This window comes from Myotis lucifugus, unplaced genomic scaffold, assembly GCF_000147115.1.
Source record: "Myotis lucifugus unplaced genomic scaffold, Myoluc2.0 scaffold_389, whole genome shotgun sequence".
In the NCBI taxonomy this organism is placed as follows: domain Eukaryota; kingdom Metazoa; phylum Chordata; class Mammalia; order Chiroptera; family Vespertilionidae; genus Myotis; species Myotis lucifugus.
This window is the reverse complement of record NW_005871437.1, coordinates 106505-127788: the sequence shown is the minus strand read 5'-3', so window position 1 is coordinate 127788 and position 21284 is coordinate 106505. Positions and strand designations below refer to the sequence as shown.

The 21284-nt window shown below is 55.0% G+C and overlaps 1 protein-coding gene and 1 long non-coding RNA gene across 9 annotated transcripts in view; one reads left to right on the top strand and one right to left on the bottom strand.

Annotated features, from left to right (window-relative positions):
- Positions 1-17903, bottom strand: part of CRYBG2 (crystallin beta-gamma domain containing 2) — a 25399-nt gene extending 7496 nt beyond the window's left edge. For 4 of the 8 annotated variants that reach the window (XR_002826078.1, XM_006101958.3, XM_023743427.1 and 1 more), the window contains exons 1-14: positions 17118-17903; positions 8938-11461; positions 8506-8553; positions 8303-8415; positions 8027-8156; positions 6196-6335; positions 5231-5357; positions 4971-5006; positions 4492-4628; positions 4208-4334; positions 3762-3901; positions 3553-3679; positions 3001-3033; positions 2762-2874 (exon numbers count right to left, since the gene is read on the bottom strand). Coding sequence is in view for 5 of the 8 variants with exons in the window: in XM_006101958.3 (XP_006102020.3) it covers positions 2762-2874; positions 3001-3033; positions 3553-3679; positions 3762-3901; positions 4208-4334; positions 4492-4628; positions 4971-5006; positions 5231-5357; positions 6196-6335; positions 8027-8156; positions 8303-8415; positions 8506-8553; positions 8938-11461; positions 17118-17704 (4382 nt within the window). In the remaining 3 variants the exon portion in view is untranslated. The remainder of the gene's footprint in view (positions 1-2761; positions 2875-3000; positions 3034-3552; positions 3680-3761; positions 3902-4207; positions 4335-4491; positions 4629-4970; positions 5007-5230; positions 5358-6195; positions 6336-8026; positions 8157-8302; positions 8416-8505; positions 8554-8937; positions 11462-17117) is intronic. The other 4 variants (XR_002826080.1, XR_002826079.1, XM_023743426.1 and 1 more) reach the window with 3 other exon arrangements.
- LOC111823091 lies at positions 17318-21284 on the top strand. The gene is made up of 3 exons (XR_002826081.1): positions 17318-17402; positions 17900-18107; positions 18536-21284. It is a non-coding gene; the product is annotated as an uncharacterized LOC111823091 (long non-coding RNA).

Here is a 21284-nt window from a genome sequence, read left to right as displayed (position 1 = left end):
TCCCTTCCGCTCTCTCTAAAAAATCAATAAAGTATTTTTTTTTAAAGATATTTAAATATATATTTATTAATTTCAGAGAGAAAGGACAGGAACATTGTAAAAATTTTGTGTAATTAAAAACAATTAAATAAAAATGAAAAATATTCCTAAAGATTAAAATAAATATAAAATAAATGAACCTAACTTTATATCAGAAAATCCACACATGATTTCAGATGTCTTAAAAATACAATATTTTGTACATGCCGAATGGGATACAGGTGAATGTCCTGAGGACAAAAAGAACCACATAGAAACCTCAAACAGCATTCACTGTTTTTTACTGTTAGTAGTAATATTAATATTATAATATTATAATTTTAAAACATTTAGCATGCAGATTTTGGTCTCTAAATAGTATTTCCTACTAAAAGGAGCCAGAGTTCCTTGGGAAATGGCTGATTCCAAATTGGGGGAGGGGGAGGAAGGCAAAATTACCCTGGAGCATCTTATTGTATCAGAAAAACAAGGAAGTTATTTTTTAAAAAAAAACTATTGGGATCATATGAAAAGAACCCAGGAGGCCATTTGTAGGGGTTCCCGTTTGCCAGAAATGAAACAATTTTAGCAGACAAAAGAACAGTGACTCCAATGGATTGAAGTGTTTCAAATACATAAAAATCCATGAGTTCACAGCGATACTTTAAAAAAAAGCTTCATTGGTCAGCTTTGGAGGTTGCTAGGGTACCAATTCAGAAATTATTTTGAAAATTTATCAAGAGAAAGGGGCGAACATTCTTCCTTGAGGAAAATCAAACTGCCTTTTTTTGTATAGGTAAACAAATAGACGAAAAGGGAAATTCTTTGTATTCCAGCTAAAATATGTAGAAAGCATAACAAAAATTAAAAAATCATCATTTTGGCCCTAACTGGTTTGGTTCAGTGGTTAGAGCATTGGCCCATGGACTGAAGGGTCTCGGGTTCAATTCCAGTAAAGGGCACATACCTCAGTTGGAGGCTAGATCCCCTCTGGGGCTCGTGCAGGAGGCAACCAATTGATGTGTCTCTCTCACATGATGTTCTTCTCTCTCTGTCTTTCGCCCTCCCCTCCACTCTCTCTAAAATTCAACTGGGGGGGGGGGTATATCCTAGGATGAGGATTAACAAAAAAGAAAAACATCATTTTGTAACTTCTAAAGAAGTAATGGATCTAGGCAATTATCATCAATGGATACTAAAACCATTAGGTGAATGGGAAATGGGAAATCTCATGATGTTGGGATCTTAATATCTTTACAAGTGGGATAAGCAGCCCTAGCCAGTTTGGCTCAGTGGATAGAACATCAGGCTGTGGCCCAAAGGGTCCCGAGCTCAACTCCCATGAAGGGTATGTACCTCGGTTTCGGGCTCCTCCCCGGTCTGGGCCCTGGTCAGGGCTCGTACAGGAGGCAACCAATCGATGTGAGAGAAACACATCGATGTTTCTCTCTATCTTTCCCTCTCCCACTCTCGGGTGAGAATTTAGAAAAAAGAAAAAAAAGTGGGACAAGCAGACACAGGTCTCCTGATGCTATGCAATGAGAAGTACACAAGGCCATCTAACATCCTCAATCTCATCAAGCCTCCCTATCTGCCAGTTTACAGGAAATGTGCTTCACAGAGGAACAAGTTAAAAGACACCCTGAGGAAGCAATCAGCCAAATACAGATGATAGGAAACGTTCAGGGCAAATTAAGGGTTTTTTTCTAACAAATAAATGATATAAAACAAAATGAAGAGGAGGGGGTTTGTTATACACTAGAGACCAAATTGACCCAATGCAGTGTGTGGATCCTGTTTGGATCCTGAGAAAAACAAACCAAGTTTAACAAGCATTGTTTGAGACGACAGGAGAAATTTAAACATGGACTGGGTATTAGATATTAATTATTGTTAATTTTATTAGATGCTATAATAACTTGTGGTTATATGCGTGTATGAGGTAGGGGTCCTTTCTTATTAGAGGTACATGTGGAAGTATTTACCTGTGAAATTTTATGTTGGGCCTGGAATTTTAAATACCCCACTAAAAAAAAAGGCAGAGGGACGGATGAAACAAGATTGGGGTTCTTTATACTGTACTAACTAGTAGTTTTACATTTCCATTAAAACTTCATTTCGCTTTGTTTAAGATTGAATGCTTTGGGACAGAATAGCTAATTTTAAGGAAGTCAGAATAAGGACATCATCCTATATAATAAAAGCCTAATATGCTAAGTGTCCAGTTGTCTGTTCAACCAATCAAAGCATAATATGCTAATGATATACTAAGGCCATTCAACCACTTGCAATGATGTGCACTGACCACCAGGGGGCAGATGCTCCAACTGGTAGGTTAGCTTGCTACTGGGGTCTGGCTGATCAGGACTGAGCAAGACAGGCCAGACACGCCCTGGAGCCCTCTCGCGGTCCCTCCCCAGCTGGCCAACCTCCCACATCTCTCCCTGGCTCCAATAGTGCACTGGTGGGGTCCCTCAGCCTGGCCTGTGCCCTCTCACAATCCAGGATCCCTTGGGGGATGTTGGAGAGCTGGTTTTGGCCCAATCCCGCAGGCCAGGCCGAGGAACCCCACTGGTGCACAAATTCATGCACCAGACCTCTAGTTTGAAATAAAGGCCCTCTTCCTGCAGCCTGGATTTCCAAACTGAGTGAAACGCTTCAGGGCAGGTTCGTCCTGTCTCTGACTCCGCACTCACCCCCGGCACCTCCAAGCCTCCTCCCTCACCCTCTCCTACATCCTCACCTGCCACCGTGCACTCGGCAGGACTGGGGCTGGAAAGAGGCGGGCAGAGATGCCTGGTCATCCTCGAAGGAGATGTGGTCTCCCAGGAAGTCGGGGCCCGAGAAAAGCTGAATCTGAGGGCAGAGACGGGAATAGAGGAGAGTGAAGGAGGGGCGATGGAGTGAGCGGATTGAAGGGGGAACAGGGAGAGAGATTTGCATTGAGGGGAGAGGAGGCTTAGGGCCCCACCAGCTCCTCACCTTAGAGATAAAGTGCAGATTTTGCTCCTCGACCTGAAGGGAGAGACCAAAGTTTCAGAGCTTAAGGAGGGTACCAGCCGCTACCCTCAGTGCCTCTGGTTTCAAAACCCCCAACACCAGCTGGGCTAGCGTGGCTCAGTGGTTGAGTGTCAACCTATGAACCAGGAGTTCATGGTTGGATTCCTCGTCAGGGCACATGCCTGGGTTGTGGGCTCCATTCCCAGTGTGGGGCATGCAGGAGGCAGCCGATCAATGATTCTCTCTCATTGTTGATGTCTCTATCTCTCTCTCCCTCTCCCTTCCTCTCTCAAATCAATGAAAATAAAAAAATAAAATAAATTCCCAAACCCAGCCTTAGCTCTCCCAAGTTTGAATCTGCATTAGCCCCGCCCTCCTCCGGGGCCTCGCCCCCTCCGCGCAGCTCCGAGCAGGGTCCCTCCGGAGCCAGAGCTGAGGTGGGCGCCTCCCAGACTCCAAGCACCACACTCCCAGGGGCCCCAGACCCCAAGCACCACCCTCCCAGGGGCCCGGCCTTCGGCCACCGCAACGCACCTGCAGCACCGGCTGAAGCGAGGCGAGGGCGCTGTTGCCCGCGCCCCAGTCGTCGCAGTTGCGGTACACGCCCTTCTCCAGCACGTACTGCTCCCCGGAGAAGCCCGCCTCCTGATAGGCCACCCACCTGCAGAGGGGCGGGGCGCGGGATCAGCGGGGCGGGGCCGACCTCCGCTGGGCCCGCCCCCGGCCCGCCCGCTGTCACTCACACGCCGCTGAGCACGTGGATCGCCTGAGTGTGCGGGCCGTGTCCCGCCAGCTCCACGTCCGGCAGCGCCTCGCTCACCTCTGCGCTGTGCCCCTCGAAGTCCACGGCCTCAAACAGCACCACGGCCGGGTCCGCGAAGTCCTGGGCCCCCGGGACAGTCAGGCGTCTCCCGCACCCCCCCCCCCCCCACTTAACCCCCCGGGAGTGACCAGACCTCAGGGAGGCGACCCAAGGGACTTTGGGGCGAGGTGGCCAGTGTGGCCTGGGGAAAAGCAGCAGGAGGGAGAGAACTGGACCTGGGAACACTGCAGGCGCTCCGGAGAGCAGGGAGATGGAACATGGATTCTTCTCTCAACAAATTGAAGGGGGGGGGGGGGCAGGGAGGGTCAGTGGGGAGGGTATGGCTGTGGCTGGAAGCAGAGGGATGGCCCAGTTGCCCTTGCTTACCGTCCGGATGACCCGCAGGGAGGTCAGCGCCTCGTCATAGCCTCCCCAGTGTGACCAGTCAGGGTATTCCCCCTCCTCCAGCAGATACTGGTGGCCCCGGAAGCCTTCCTTCTCATAGCCAACCCAGCTTGGGGCGGGCAGAGGCAGACAGGCAGACAGTCACAGGAGGCCCCTGGATGTGTAAGACAGCTGCCCCCACTCCCAGGCCGCCCAGATCACTCCCCCCTCCCAGGGCAGAGGCCAGCGGGGAGGATAAGGTAGAAGGAAGGGTCCCGGGTCCTCACCAGCCTCCAAGAACTCGCAGGGACCCCACAGAGGCCAGGTGGGGGCTGTGGCTGTCCTCCGGCTGCTGGAGGTTGTAGATGTCTCGGCTCACTTCCCAGCTCTGGCCTTGAAAGCCTGGGGCCTCATACACCACAGCCTGGGGGAACAGGATGGTGGTGTCGGTGTGGGGAGGGATCTGGACCCAAACACACCCAGCCAGCCCAGGAGGGCTCTGCCCAGCACCAGCCCCTAGCCAGGCCCTCTCACGCCCTCACGGAGCTCCAGGCCCTAACTCCCATCTCTTCTCTGACCTCTGACCTGGTTCTTACACATCAAAAGCCATTTCCCAGTGAATCCATCAGGTTCCGTCCTCCAAGCCCCAGCTTGTGGCTCCCAGGACCCTCCTCTCCTGTCCTCCAGTTCAGGCCACAATAGCCACCACACACATACACAGAACCCACCCAAAGGCCCTTTTAGACCCAGAAACCCAGACTCTTACCTTGGGCTCCCCTGGCTTCTCCACTCTTGGGCAGCCCTGCAGAAGAGACAGAGCTGAGCCACCAGCCCAGAGGTGGGGGAAGGCAGATGGGGCTGGTGGCCTAAGATTTACTTGATCCTGAGGCTCCTAAAAATGGCCAACCCCCCACCTCTTGGGGTAATCCCACCTCTCCTCCGATCCCATTCCCAGTAGGAGCTCCCAGGCCCTGCCTCTTCCCTCAGACTGCAGGACAAGGCCACTTGGGGCCACCTATTCCTTACCAAACTCAGGGGTTTCAAGGAGCCCACGCTGGGGTCTGATGCACCCCAGTCCTTAGAGGTGGGGTACTCTCCAGGCTCCAGGATGCAGGGAGTGTCTTCAAAGAAGGGTTTGGGGTACAGCAGCCACCTGGGGGAGGCAGAGAGGTGGCTGAACCCCAGATACCCAGGGATACAGGCTGGTGGGTGGGAGGGAAGGTTCAGAGAGAAGGAGGTTTTGAGGGAGAGGCCTCTGTCAAGGGGATTCTGGAGGACACTCAGGCCCCCATCATCCCGAGCAGCAGCCGCTCCATCAGTGCCCCTTCCTCTGGCCTGGCCCTCCCTGCCTTCACACAGCAGCCAGAGAGTTCTTTCTCATGCGCAGACCTGCTTAAAGGTCCCCCGTAATGTCCTGTTGGCCTCACAACACAATCCAGCTGCACAAAGAGGCCCTTCGGTCTGTCCCCTGCCTTCCTCCTGGGCCTCACATCTCCCCGTTTGCTGCTTCCTCCCCGTTTGCTGCTGACCAGACTGAATTTTCAAAGCTGAGATCTCTCGCCTCTGGGCCTTTGCAAGTGTTGTTCCCGTTTCTAGAGATACTCTTCCCCTGTTCATTCAATCAACAAATATTTAGGGGCCTCTATCCCATGCCAGGCTCTGCTTCAGGCAGGAAGGACTCTGAGCAAACTATACACGCACAACCCCTGCCCTCAGGGACCTATTCTTCCTGGCCAACTCCTCCCAGCGAGGCATCCCCTCCTCCAGGAAGGCTTCCGTGACTTCAGGCTGGTGCGGTGCTTTTCTGTGCTCCCACAGCTCCGTGCTCCCCCTCCTGGAACCCTGAACTGCCGCTCTCTGCTTATTTCCCTGTCCCCACCAGTAGAGTGAGCACTTCTTGAGGCCAGGAACGGTCTCCTTTTGCTTATGTGTCCCCAGCACCCAGCACAGCGAATGGTAAATGGAGGGATTCCAGAACAGCCCAGACTCACAGTCCTGCAGAGACAGTGGCAGATGCCACCTGCAGGGGCCTCTTCAGGCTATGGGGGTCCTCCAAGGCCTGGGTTAGCTTCACGTGCTCCCCCTTGAGGCCCTCCTCGGAGTACAGGCTGATCTCTGGGGTAATGTAGTCCTGCAGAAGAGGGGTGGAAAAATGAAGTGTAAAGCGCCACCCCTCAGAGACTACCCCCTTCTGTACCTGCTTCCCCAAGTCTGCCCAGCCGGGGCTCCGGGGGGCTTCTGGGAAAACTTTGTGACTGTCTCCCAGAAGCCAGGAGATAGACTGGGATGTATTCTTAAGGTTGACCAGACAACCCAAGACCAAAGCCCATGCTGGTCCCGCCCTGAACCTTGGGTATCTGAGACCAAAGTTCTCAGCAAGAGCCTGCCAAGTGCCATTGCCCTCCGCCTTCCCTCTGGTAACCCGGCTTCCAGCTGGTGGAGGGGTAGACGAGTTGGACAGCTGCTTCTGGAGGTCTAACTTTGACCATTCTTTTATGTACGATCCCTGCCTCTGTTCAGACCTGGAATACACTGAGTGTTCAATGCTGGATTAATCAAAGGAATCCAGGTCCACCTGACTTCAAAGCCCCTGTTTTTCTCTTGTACCTCATTACCTCCCACACAATGATGACTTTATTGTGAGAAGATCACAATAAACTGTCCACAAACATTTCTGTGTTTCTGGAGAGGCTTTGAAAACACCCCTCCTTTGCATGGTTGGGCTACTGCCCTAGTTAAGAATCATCAGCTCTCGTATTCTCTTACCAGGAGGGCTGCAACAGCTCTGGACTCAGAGTTATTCCTCCTCTCATTAAAAATGAAACAAAACAGCCCAGTGGGCGTGGCTCAGTGGTTGAGCATCGATCTATGAACCAGGAGGTCATGGTTCAATTCCCACTCAGGTCACGATCCCCAGTAGGAGGTGTGCAGGAGGCAGCCAATCAATGATTCTCTCTCATCATTGATGTTTCTCTCCCTCTCCCTTCTTATCTGAAATCAATAAAAATATTTTTTAAAACAAAACAAACATCTGATTGGCCCTGCTTTCTCTTCTGGTTCTCCCTAGCAGCCAAGATGGTTCTGTCAAACTTAATTTTGGTAGTTTGTAGACTACCACTTCACAAATATGAAACTGTAATATTGACTATGCCTTTACAAACCACACCCCCCTCCCTCAAAATTCAGAAGTGCTCCTCAGCTGGAAATCACTGCCCTTCCTGGTCTTCCTGCCTCTGGGATCCCCATCCAGTCTCTTTTCCTGGCAGCCAGAGGGGTGTTTATAAACTGCTAATCTGATTATATGGTTTTCCTGCTTCGAACCCCACCCTGAGACCCTAGCCTGACCCTGAGTCCTGCAGGGCAGAGGTCAGTCTCCTCCAGCCTTCACTGCCTGGCCTGGTGGCTGGCACACAGCAGACATTATGAAGCGTGCTTGAGCCAATGAATGAACAGTCGTCCAAGGCACCTTGGGTCTTACTGTGGGCCTAAGAGCCCTGGGCTCTGAGGGGAGGGGAGCACCCATATCCACCCCACCTGTTTCTGCTATTCTAGCGAGTCCTTCTCCAGAGGCAGCTCAAACTTCCTCAGGCTGCTTTCCCACGCTGGGGCTTGGCCCCTGCCTGCCCCTGCCTCCCCAAGCCAGGCTAGCACTCCCCAGTTGGCTCCAAGGTCTGGAATCTATAGGCAAGTCCATAATAAACCCCCTCTGCCCCCTACCCAGCACGAGTTGGAATCTCTGTCCCTGAGATTCCAACTCCCTCCTCACGGCCCGGGGCCCAGGGGGACAGGGCAGCATCTGGCTCCCAACCCCAGCCCGCTCACCCGGACGGCTCTCCTGAGGGAGCCGATGCTGTGGATACTCCACACGGGCCCCGCGGCTTTGAGCTCCACATCTCCTTCAGGCAGGACCAGCTTCCGGCCCCGGAACTCTGGCTCTTCATACAGCGCCCAGCTGTGGGCAGAGACCCAGGGTCACTGGGTTGGAGAGGATGTGCCCACCAGGCAGCATCTCTGGGTAGCTCAGGGGGGTTCTGCCAGGTTGGCCCGGGCACTTCTCGCTGTGCTTGCTGCCCCCGGTTCCCAGCACTCTGCACTCACCAGCCTCGGACCACTCTGATGGAGGCCACGGGGGCCCAGCTAGAGGCATCAGCAATGTCTTCCCAAACCTCCCTGCTGCTTCCTTGGCAGCCGGGCTCTGAGAAGAGGACCACCTGGACAAAACGCAGAGGGGCGTCCTCAGGCTCTGTTTTGAGCTCCCGCCTCCTGCTGCCCCTCCCACACACTTGCCCTCCACCACCTACCTTTCCTGGCCTGGTGTTCAGCTTGCCCTGGGTCTTCGATGCCGGGCTCTGGAAGGGAGGCAGTGATAAGAAGTCTAATGGGTTGCCTGCTTACTGCCTCCCACATCCTCCCTGTTAGCCTCCACCCCCACAGAGGGCACCACACTTGTCCCAACCCACCCTGTCCAGGAGCTGGCCCCCTATCACTCCCCTTCTCCGGCTTCCAAGAGATTGGAGCCATTAAGGTCTTTGGAATCGACCATGCAAACTTCCTCTGTTTGGACAGGGAAACCGAGGCCCAGAGAGACGTGTCTTGCACAGGATCACACCAAGCCATACCTCAGGCCCAAACTTCTGCAGCTGAAGACTCTGCCTCCTAGTACCATGGTCCTCATGCCATCCAAACCCTGGTGAGGCCTGGCACCCTCCCTGGCCACCCACGGCCTCACTCACCCAGCCCTCAGGGGGCCTGGCGCACGGGGGCTTCTCTGGCGGCGACCTGTCACTGCAGAGCAGGGGCAGCTGTCCCGGCACCTTTCTGAGTCCTGGTGCCCCATGGGGAGGCAGAGCGGATAGTTTTGTGCCTAGTGATTCCGAGGTGGGGGCCTCCTTGGTGGCAGACACCATACCCCCAAAGAAAAGACTGCCTTCAAGACGGGAGGTGGGCCTCGTGCCCGCCTGCCGCTCTGGCCCTGGCTCCGGCTGGGAGCCCTTGGCGTCTGTGACATGCTTCTTCATCATCTCCAGAGGCGAGTAAGAGGCCTGGGGGGGCCTGGGAGGGAGGAAGTCCCAGGAGGGCCCGGGCCCAGCTTTCTCCTGCCTGCGCTGAAGCTTCTCATCATCACTCAGGTAGGGGTTCTCTGGCTGCTCCTCCTCCTCCTCCTCCTCTTCCTCTTCCTCCTCTTCCTCCTTTCCTTCCAGTGCTGGCACCTCCTGGGGGCTGGGTCCCAGCACCCAAGGCCTGGGCTGGTCCTCCTCGATAGGAGGCAGCGTGGCGTACATGGCCAGGTAGGAGGAGCGGGGGGCTCGCGGCAGCCGGTGGGTGCGGAGGATCTCAGGGGGCTCCATGCTCCGCAGGGTGTCCAGGAACATCTCCAGGTCAGCCGCCAGGACCAGCTCCTCCTCCTCCCTCGATGGGTCCGGGAGCATCTTGTCTTCAGTGGGGCCAGGGATAAGCCGGGGCTCTTGGCTGGCCTCTGCTTCCATTGGCTCTGGGGCAGAGGGGCCTCCTGGGCTGGGGAGCACCTTGCCCACTGGGGAGGAGGGAGCAGGGAGAACAGCAGGACCCTGGACAACGTTTTTTTGGGTGGGAGATGAGACGGGGCTCCCTTCAGAGCCCTGGACAGCCTTATCCTCCTGGGGGGATGGGATAGCAGGAGCAATCAGGCCCTGAGCAGACTCTTCCTTGGTGAGGGAAGCGCCAAAGCTGCCTTCACTAACCTGGACAACCTCCTTTTGGGTGCTAGGCCTGTCTTCCGGGCCCTGGACAACCTTGGTTGGTTTGGGGGATGCGGCAGCAGGAGCACTAGGAGCCTGCACAACCTCTTTCTGGGTGGGGGAGGGGTCCGCAGGAGCATCAGGGCCCTGCACTATGTCTTTCTGGGTGAGGGAGAAGATAGGAACATTTTCAGGGTCCTGAACAACCTTATTCCTTGGGGAAGATGGAGCAGAAAGATTGTCTGGGCTAGAGACAGCCTTTCTTCTTGTAGGGGATGGGGGTTCTCCAGGGACTGTAACAACCTCACTCCTTACCCTGGGCATGATGGTGGCAGCAGGGGTATCTGTGAGCTCTTCCCTTTTCACAGAGGGCAGGGCCTGGGGTCCCCTGGGATCCAGAGCAGGCTGGGCCCTGGGGTGAGTGGGCACCACAGACTGCTCAGGAAGGTGGTCTAGGCCCAGGGAGGGGGCATGGATCTGGATTCTGGGAGAAGAGGGTACTAAGGCGTGGCCCTGAGAGGTGTGGAGAGGGAGCTGGGTGGGGTTGGAGGCTCCCTGCACCCTTGGGACCTTATGGGCCTTGGCACCCAGAGCTTGGCCCTGGTCTTGGTCTGGATGGGCTGCAGGGGCCTCTTGGTTCTGAGGTGGGTGAGCACGCTCAGGGATGCCTGCAGGGGCCAGGGCAGATCTGCCTTTTGGCTCTGTTGTCCCCGTCTCAGGCAGCTGCCCCAGGGCTGTGCCCTCTGTACTGCCCAGACCTGGACTCCTTGACACAGAAGCCATGGGCCTGGAAAGCCGGCTACTGAGCAGTTCCAGGGCCTGACTGCGGCTGGGCGAGCCCTCAGGCTTGTGGCCCACCACCACTGCCCGGACAGCATGGCGGCCCCGTGGCAGGGCCTCGCCCGGGAGCACTGGCTCCAAGGTCACAGAGCTGGTCACCCTTCGGTCCACATGCCCGCCTACCACCACAGTGGTCCGCACGGTGCGTGTCACCTGCCGCTCCTCACGGTTCACACATGGGTGGGGGCTCGGCTCACGGGGCCCCGGCAGGGGCACCAAGAGCTCCGTCCTGGCCATGGCTCCCAGGCGTGATGGCTCCGTCCTAGGGTCTTGGGAGCTGCCATCTCCCTGGTCCACAGCCTCTTTCAGCCTCCTCACCAGCCTTTTCTCCTTGGGGGGTAGTGTGTACTTCTTGGAAAAGATGGGCCCATGGCTCTGGCAGCTCTTGGAACCAGCCCCAACCGGGGGGGCTTGATGATTCACAGTCTCTTCTCTCCTTGCAGCGAAGCCATTGACTTTCTCTCCACGGGGGCTGTACTCAAACATCTCCTCCTGGGGGGCTTCCATCCGGGCGTCCGACACCAGGGACACCTTGTGAAAGTGATGTCTCACCTCTTCCTTGGCAGGGGGCCGCTGTCGCCACGTCAGCCTGGCACTCACCACCCGGGCCTCGGCCCGAGCTGGGGGCCCACCTGCCTCCTCCATGCTGGGCCCCAGCAACCTGTCCTGAAGTGTCCTTGGCTCCCTGTGGCCCAGCTCCCTGCAGATGGTGCCAGGAAAAAGAGAGACAGGGTCAAGGGTGTGCGGGTGGCTCTCTGTAGTACAGAATAACTACCTCTGCCAAGGTCAGGCTGGGTACCCTCAGGCAAGTCACGTGACCTTTTGGACCTTTGTTTCTTCATCTGTAAAATGGGCATAATGCTCTCAGCCCTCTCCCCACTTTCAGGTGATCCCCTATGCCACCGTCCTTCCATGGGTGAAGCTGTGGCCTGAGCCTGGATGGAGAGAAAGGCATATGGTCTGACCCACTGGTCTATGGATGGGGCTGGGACTCTAGTCCTCCAGGAGCTCCAAACTGGAAAACCAGAAAGCTAAAAACTAGGCAATTGTTCTGACCCTGTTCCTGCCATTGGAAGGGAAGGGAAGGGAAGGGAAGGAAAGGGAAGGGAAGGGAAGGGAAGGCAAGGGAAGGCAAGGGAAGGCAAGGCAAGGGAAGGGAAGGCAAGGGAAGGCAAGGGAAGGCAAGGGAAGGCAAGGGAAGACGGACTTTGGCCTTGAGCAGAGCTGGGTTTACCCTGGCTCTGCCACTCACTAGCTAGATCACCTCGAGTGGCCACTCTTCCCCTTCAGGTATCAGGGCTCCAAGCCACAAAACCTATAATAATAAAAGTGTAATATGCTAATCAGACCAGACGTCCTTCCAGACGAAGCTGAGGTTGAGAGGGAAGCCCTGGTCCCGGGTGCCAGAGGGAAGCCAGTACCGGCAGCCGGGAGAAGGACGGCCTACTCTTGCACAAATTTCATGCATCAGGCCTCTAGTGTTATAATAAGAGTATGTGCTTCATAGGGTTATTGTCAGGATAAAATAAGAGAGAAAGAACAAAAACTCATCTCATAAACTAAAATGCTGGCTCACAAACTTCGCGGTGTCCCCTGGGAGGACTGTGAGCAAACACCAGCAGGTGTGCGTGTGTGTACTAGCACCAGCATGTGGCGTGACCTTCTGGTACATCTGTGGGTCTTAGTGAAACTCCTCGGGACCCAGCACTTTGGACCTGCATGCACTTTCCCTCCATGTTCTCCTCTATGAGTGCTTCCCCCATCGTACAGATGAAGAAACCCAGGGCCAGAGAAGAGGAGTGACTGGTCCAGGGTGATGCACCTGCAAAATTGCAAGCTGAGGTTTGAAGTCATAGCTAAGTCCATGACTAGGCATCTTCCCTCCTGGCCCCGAGGCCAAGGCTCTGAGCACGTCCGGCTGTGCCTACGGTCCTCTCCCGCAGAGCACATCTTACCTTCCCTCTTTTTTTTTTTTTAATATTTTATTGATGTTTTTACAGAGAGGAAGGGAGAGGGATAGAGAGCTAGAAACATCGATCAGAGAGAAACATCGATCGGCTGCCTCCCGCACACCCCCCACTGGGGATGTGCCCGCAACCAAGGTACATGCTCTTGACCGGAATCGAACCTGGGACCCCTGAGTCCGCAGGCCGACGCTCTATCCACTGAGCCGAACCGGTTAGGGCCTCTTTTAAGGTCTTATTTCTTCTCTGAACCTCCTTGATCTCTGGGTCTCCATTACCTCCTTTATTAAATAGGGGGTGATAATAACAACTGTCTGAGGAGACTTCGAAGCTCCCTAGGAACTCTCTGGTGAACCTGTTTTAATAGTGACAGCAACAACAACAGCCATCTGTTGAGGGCTTACTCCGTGCCAAACACCTTGCTAACTCCTTTACGTCCATTGCCCTATGGAATTATCAAAAGAACTCCATGCACTTGATAACTCCTAAAGAGTGCGGTATTAATAAATTATGAACAAACATTCCCGTTTAGCAGATGAGGGCAGGGGGAACGTTCACGAGGGTTAAGAAACTTGCCCAGAGTTACACAGTAGCAGAGGCAAGTCTTGAATGCCAGCTCTGGGTGCTTAATCACCATACACAACTCCCTAATGTATTTACCTGGCCAATTGAGATGCAATGGTTTGGAAATGTGCTTTTAAAGGGGGTTACAGCCCTGACTGGTTTGGCTCAGTGGATAGAGCGTCGGCCTGCAGACTCAAGGGTCCCAGGTTCGATTTCGGTCAAGGGCATGTACCTTGGTTGCGGGCACATACCCAGTGGGGAGTGTGCAGGAGGCAGCTGATCGATGTTTCTCTCTCATCGATGTTTCTAACTCTCTATCCCTCTCCCTTCTTCTCTGTAAAAAAATCAATAAAATATATATTAAAAAATAAAGGGGGTTACAGCAGGCCTGGTGGGGCCATCCAGCCCCCACTCTGACTTCCAAGTCACACTGACCAGGGCAGCTGACCAGGGCAATCTACTTTCAGGCCCCAAGTGAACTCAACCTGTTCATCCCCAGCCTCAGGCCCAACCTGTCTTCAGGTCCGCTCCTCCCCTTCACTAGGCATCCCTTAGACCACTATAAAGGAAGTGAAGACCAGAAATGGACCCATGCCCCCAGCTTCCCTCCCCCATCTCTATCTTCCTCTCTACTAAGCTGGTGGAACCCAGAACTTTGACCCTGCCCTGTGGCCCCAGCAGTGACTCAGGTTTTATGAGGGGCAAAGATGAAAGGGGCTGAGGCCTAGGGAAGCCTGGCCTGACTCAGGGACCGCTGGTAGCTATGACAGCATGTGGCCTGGCCCGAGACAGGGTCTGAGTGGCCCCAGAAAAGCCTTGTGTGTGGGAAAGGTGGTGGGCTGAGATGGAGTCCCCATCCTTTCCCCAGGCAGAATTCCTGAGAGCAGGACACACTCAGACACCTTAGGCCCTGGATTCCTAGCCCTTCACTGAGGCCCTGACCCTCTCCCTCGTTCTCACTACGGAGCCCCCTTTCTTCTAACAGAACCCCTGTCCTTGCTGGGATTTCCCCCACATGGAGCTTCACCCCCTCACTCCCCCTGAGTCTCTTCATTTCTGAAAAAAAATAATAGCAACTGCTATTTGCTGAGATTCCCTGTCCCTAATGGCATTAACAGTAAGAGGCAAAGCCAGGGTCCTAAGTCATTTATTCATTCATTCACTCATTCACTTATTCATTCATTCAATGCTAATTGTGCTAGGTGATGCCCTAGTCCAGTGATGGCGAACCTATGACACGCGTGAACTCACTTTTTTGGTTGATTTTTCTTTGTTAAATGGCATTTAAATATATAAAATAAATATCAAAAATATAAATCTTTGTTTTACTGTGGTAACAAATATCAAAAAATTTCTATATGTGACACGGCACCAGAGTTAAGTTAGGGTTTTTCAAAATGCTGACACGCCGAGCTCAACAGGTTCGCCATCACTGCCCTAGTCCCTGATTAGGTTCATCCAAAGCCAACTTTCCCATGAAGAGTCCAGGGAGTCCAGGGGTCAACAAATTACCATAAAAACAGGAACCACATTTGGAAGGCCCCATAGGCTTTGGCAAAGCAACAGGAAATCCGCTTCACAGGAAGCCATTGGTAGTCAAATTAGATATTGTCAGTGACCTCCCAATAATCAGAATGCAATGCCTCTCTCACCCCAACCCAGCCCCTGGACAACACCCCTGACAGACAGTCATTCCACAAGCATGCGGTCACTCGCTTCTGCTTGCACACCTCTAGGGATAGGGAGGTCACCATCTGACAGTTGACCTGACCAATCCCTGGACAGTCATGACTGCTAGAATGTTCCTCACACTATGCTGGAATCTGCCTGCATATAGCTCCCCTTTTTGTCTTTGCTTTGAAGACACACCCCAATGACCAGTATGTCTTAAGTGCCCGTTCCCTCTCTTCTCCAGGGCCCCATCTCAGAAGTGAATTGGTTGGCAGGGTAACCTGTGACCTCCACACAAGGCAAGGTGTGGGGCTGGGAAGGGAGAGGCTGAGGAAGGGGCGGAGGGGAGTGTGGGAAAGAGCCTTGTCTAACCCAACAAGTCCTCGCTTACCTGTGAGTCACCCCCAAACTAGGCCAAACCAGTCTACAGGCCCACATCCCACAAACACATGCTGCGTCACACCGGCACACACTGACACGCAGCCAGCCACCGGCACAGACCCAGGGAGTAGCACAGGCACAAAAACACAGACACTTGCTAGTATGTTGACTTACACAAACACAGTCAGAGCTACAAACACTCAAGAGACACAGCAACACACCAGTCACAGCCACGCTGGCACAAGCACACATTCCTAATGCACACAGTCAATTCACAGCCTGCAGTCAAACACAGACACACAACCTTGAAGGCACAGGCATTCCCACTTGCAGGCCCAACTGTGTCCCGCCTCCCCACCCCCTATATTCGCCAATCCTGCCCCAGAAACCCTGGGGACAGAGGAGGAAGATGTCCCTGGAGGTCCGCTTCCTCCTCTCTAAGGGAACCCTAGCCTCCCGCCAGAGTCTGTCATTATCCACCTGGACCCGAAATAGCCGGGGAGTAGCAGGTACAGCCCCAGCCCCCCAGCTAAACCTATTGCTTCTGTCCTCTCTCCAAGGCCTTTCTCCTCCACCCCTTCCCTCACTCGGCAGCCCTCTCCCCGGCTGGGTCACCGAGCAGATCTGAGCCAGCCAAGCTCCCACCTCTCCCTCCTCCTTGCCGCAGGACCAGTTACCTGCCTCCCATCCAGAGGCCCGGACATCCCTGGCACAATGCCGCCAAATCCACCTCCACAGGGTCAGAGAAAACCCTGGAGTCCGCACAGCAACCACACTCAACCCTCCCCTGTCTGCACAGGGCCAACGAGGCCTCTGTGAGAGGCAGGATAGAGAAATGATTAGAGCACAGGCACCACATTCAAATTCAGGCCCCTCACTTTCGGGTGGACTTTGAGCAAGTGATAGAACCTCTCTGAGCCTCAGTTCCCTATTGTAATCAGGGCATGGGGGTGTAGAGCAGGAATAGTCCTACTCCATGGGCTGTTGTGAGGATGAAACAGGATTATGTTTAGAAAACAAACCATAAATGACAGCCACCACCACATTAGGAATTTTTCAGAGCCCTGTGTGAGGCCCAGTGCCCCAGGGCCATATTCACCCCTTCTCAGGTGAGTTTTAGGGAACCCACTCTTTCACCTCTGAGCCCACCAAGCAGATTTGGGAGAATCATTTCAAAACACATAAAAATCGAGGCTTGGGAATCTCAGTGCCCGTTCCTGTGGCCGCTGACACAGAGCCTGGTAGGTAATTATTGCTGCGACTGAGGTGTTATTAATAAGCATCCCTGCTATTTTGGCAGCCCATCTCTCTGGAGTTCAAAGCATGATCCTGTAACTACCTCATCTCCAGCTACCAAATCTACTGGACAACTCAGGGACCAGAGAGGTTAAGCAATTTGCCCCAAGACACCCAGCACCTTGGCTAGTGCCTATTCCCAGGTGGGTTCTGTGGTCGCCTGAACAGAAGCAGGGAGTGGTGGGTGTTGCTGAGGAGAAGGTGACCCCTCTCCCAGCCTCTTCATGAAGGCTCTCCCCCTCCTCAGATGGAGGGGGGAGGAGAGCAGCAGTGGGTTCAGGAGGTAGGCTGTGGGTGAGGGGAGGGAGAGGAAGGCAAGGTGAGTGGGGAGGGGATGGCAGAGTTAGTTCATGCTCAGGGAGCTGAATGAATGGGCCTGGAGTTGAAGGAGTCTGGAGGTGCGGCAGAGACCCCAGAAAGGGCAGCCAGGCTAGTTCTTCCTCCCACGGCCGCCCCACGTGGGGACGGACCTGTACTCACCGTGTGTGTTGGGACCCAGGTGTCCAGTGGGCCTGGATCTCCTGCTGCTGGGCCGTGCTCTTCTGATGCCGTGGGGCTCTTAGCCGGGGCTCCTGGGGCGGGTCAGTTGGGCACCCCGTGATGGGGCGGGGCCCCTGGGGAGGATCCAGCCAGGCCCTGAATTCCTCAGGGCAGAAGGGGTGAAGAGCTGGTTGGGCCGGTTTGGGCTCCCCACCCTCCTCCCCAGGTGTCAGCCCACGCCCCTGCAGGATGACAGTGATGTGGTAGCGGGTCTTCCTGGCAGAGGTTCGCTCCGGTAGGATCTGGGCTGGCTCTGGCAGTGCTGGCCCTGGGGTGGCAGGCTTGCCCTTTGCCCCTTCTGCCTTGGGAAAGGATGCTGGGCGGGGCGGCATGTCTTCCACGGTGCTGGGTGGCTCAGGATTCAGAGGGACCTCTGGGGCCATATATGGGGGTTGCAGGCAAGTGCAGTCTGGGGTTTCCTGTTCCAAATGCCCAGGCACCGGCACTGGGCATGAGGGGTGCCTGGCACCAGCAGGGTCTGCTGCCAGTGCTGGGCTCTCCAGCTCCATGGAGGGATAGTTGGCCATGTCAGAGGCGCTGCCCACAGCTGGCCTCTGGAGGCGCCCCAGGGGCTGAGCGAGCCCTCCTGAGCTGTGTCGTCGCTTCCAAAGCCAGGAACCTCGGCTCCCTTCCTGAAGGTCCCATTCTGAGCGGCTCTGGGCTTGGGTCTGAGGGAAAGCAGAGGCAGCGGCCTGGTGACAGCGTCTTCCCCTGCCCTCCAGGCACCTCCTCACCCCGACTGCCCTCCTTGCACCGGAGAAGCAGAGCTGTCCTAAGGGAGGCGGCCAGGGCCATGAGAGCTGGGCAAAGGGGCAGAGCTCCAGGAAAGCCCTTCCCCACTCAACTCACACCTCCCGTTCTACAGTGAGGAAAGAGAGCCAGAGAAGACACCGACATGAATAAAGTCACACACGAGGGCCCAACTTTCAGGTCAGCTGCTGCTTCCCCAGCTGCCCTGGGGATTAGGGGCTCGTGGGCATGCCTGCCTCAGCGCCCATGGCCTCTGCCTGCAGCCACCTCCCCAGCACCCTCCCACCTGAGATCCCCAGACACACCTGGGCAGAGAGATGTACCTGGGACATGAGGGAGTCAGGGAAGAGGGTTCCCCTGAAAATGGGACACACCTGACCTGTGTCTGCTGTTTCCCCTGGGGCCAAGTCTGGCTGTGGGGGTGAGGGGAAAGGGCCCAGGATCCCAGACCCATAAGGACACTGCCCCCTTTGTGCCCCCACCCCCCAAAACCCAGTTTTCAAGGAGGTATTTATGCTCTGACAACAGAGGAGTCAAGTCTGGGTCAAAATTCCTTCTAGCAGGGACCCTTGATCCCAAATGTCTCCATTTACTCATCTGTGAAATAGGTGCAGCCTTTCATTCACCAGGGGCTGAACACCTCAAGAGATGGAAGAGGACAATGATTCCTGTGGGGGCCTGGAGCGGGGCGGCCCGGGCTTGAATCCTAGCTCTGCTACTTCCTAGCTCTGCTACTTCCTAGCTCTGCTACTTCCTAGCTCTGCTACTTCCTAGCTGCAATACCTCTTGCATCTCAGTTTCCCCGTGTGTAAAACTGGCGTGATGATAACAGCACCCGCTTCCTGGGAGTGCTGTGGAGATTTCATGAGATAATCTATGCAGAACGGCACATAACGAGTGCTCAATTACATGTGAGTAATTACTCATGGTATTCAGGACCACAGAGAGACACACGGCTGCTTGAGCCAGCTCCAAGGGAAGGACACCCCGTGCTGCCCCATCCATGGCTCAGACGGGAAAACTGTGGCCAGAAGGTTAAGTCACTGGCCCAGCATCACCCCTGGGGGGTCCATGCCAGGAAGTGGGTTAAAAGGACAAAAGATGGGAGGGAGGTCAAGCTAAAGCAGGAAGTGTGGAAAAGGGGGTCCTGGGAACAGGCGGAGACCCTGCATGCCTCCCTGGGGCCCCGCGTTAGGAAGCTCATGTTTCCTGAGCATCTAGACCCCACGCTGGATGTTCTGCATCCATTACCTCATGTCTCACAGCAGCCCTGAGAGGCATTACTGTCCCCATTTTGCAGATGGAGAAACTGAGGTTCAGAGGTGAGGAGTGATCTGCCCTGGTTCACCCAGTGAATAAGTGACAAAGGGAGGATTAGAGAACTCCAGTTGCCTGACTTAGGAGTCAAGGTTCTCAGGGCCTGCCCCTCCCCCACCAGCCCCTTCCTGGCCTCCCCTTTGCCTTCTCTCCTACCTTGAGGCTGACATGGTTAGTGCTGCCCCGGCCTTGGGCCAGGTCAGGGCAACTCTGGCCACCCCAGGGCCTGAAAAGGAAGCACAGGGGGAAGGGAGTGAGGTAGCCTTCTCCTCTCCCACCCCAAGACCTGACCGAGCAGCCTCTCTCACTTCTCTCAGATCCCACAGCCTGGATGAGCTCCTGAAATCTGGGGAAAGGGGAAGCTTGTACAGCAGCCTCCTCTCTGCTCCCTCCCCCACCTGTCCGCTCCACCCCCAGAGACAGAGAAAGAGGGCTGGGCTTGGAGAAAAGTGGGGACTAGGCCTGTATCAGGGCCAGAATACAGAAAAGCGACAGTGCCCCGATAATTCAAAAGCTCGCCATTTGCTGAAGCACTCCCTATGCCAGGCTTAGCACTGGGTGTTTTGCCCACATGGTCTCCCTTAAGCCTCAAAATAACCCTAAGAGGTGGATATTAGTGCCCCATTTTTCAGGTAAGGAAACAGAGGCCAGAGAGATGAAGCCTAGAATCACACGGCTAATGAGCCTTGGGAGTAAGACACTAGGACCATCCCACTCTGTAGGCTGGTTGGACATCACCACACGAATGGGGGGCAAGATGAGGATGTGCCTTGGTTGCCTCCTCCATGCACTCTGACCCCCACCAGGGAAACCAGCAGGAATCGGAGGCTCGTGCCTCAGTCCCATTCTCACAGCTGTGAGAACTGAACCCAAGTGCATACACGGGATGTGTCATCATGCTACTGCAGGAGCCTACGCAGTCCCTCCCCTGCCCTCCACATCGCTGAATCACCTACGCCCCAACCCCACCTCCTCTCAAGTGGGGAAAGGGAGGGGCAGAGCCACCTGGGCCTATAGGGCAGGTTTCTGCCAGGCAGGGTAAAGGGGGAGGGGCGTGTCTTCCAGCGGGGTAGGGCATGGCACTAGCAGGGTGTGGGCACCACCCTCCAGCTCACCCAGGCTTCCCAGCATAGGGTGGCTAGGCCCTCCCTGCCCCTCCCCTCTCTCTTTGGGGTGAGAGAGCAGTACAAACCCTTCCCCTCACTCTGCCTCCACCACGCCCCCATTCCTCCCAAGGTGAGCTGAAAACAGTTGTGTCATGATAAGATCAGAACAAATTGCTGGGTAACTGAACTGTACAGACACACAAACACCCCACCCTCTTCTGGGATATGGGCCCAGGAGCTACTGGGGTCCTCGATTCCACTGGTCACAGGGCCAGTGGCAGCGAGGCTAGGACAGACTCTGGCCCCCTGGCTTGCAGGCCTTCAGTCTCTCAAGGCAACAGAGCAGCCGGGGCTTCAGGATGTGAGCTCTGGAGTCAGACTGCCCAAGCTTGTCCTCCAGCCCCACCACTCCCCAGTCGTGTGGTGGACAGGGCACTTTGCCGCTCTGAACCTCCATTTCCACGTCTGAGTCACACTGAACACCTGTCCCAGGGAGCTGCTGTAAGGATTAAATGAGATCATTCAAGTGAGGCACTCAGCAAGCGGCAAAGAGAGGCTGGTTGCTATTGCGACCTGGGATGACAGGGAAAACCTCGCCGTGGCAACAAGGGCAAGTGCAGTGCCGCCTAAGACAACTCAGGCGCCGGTCACACTCGTAACAAAGGGTCAGGAAGACCAGAGGGAACTGGCCTGTTAGTGGGAATCAAAGTCCACACAGGCGGAAGGAGTTACTGCATCGCCTTTAATCTCCTCCGTAAAGAAATTGTCTGCAGGCGGCTGGATGGGAGGGAGGTCGAGCTAAAGCAGCCTGACTTAAGGAAATCGCAAAACTTGTTTTAAAGTTTCAAAAGAGCACAGGGACTTTATAAAGACCGTCTTCGCATTTACACATCCAAAATCGACACATTGCCCTGACCGGTTTGGCTCAGTGGAT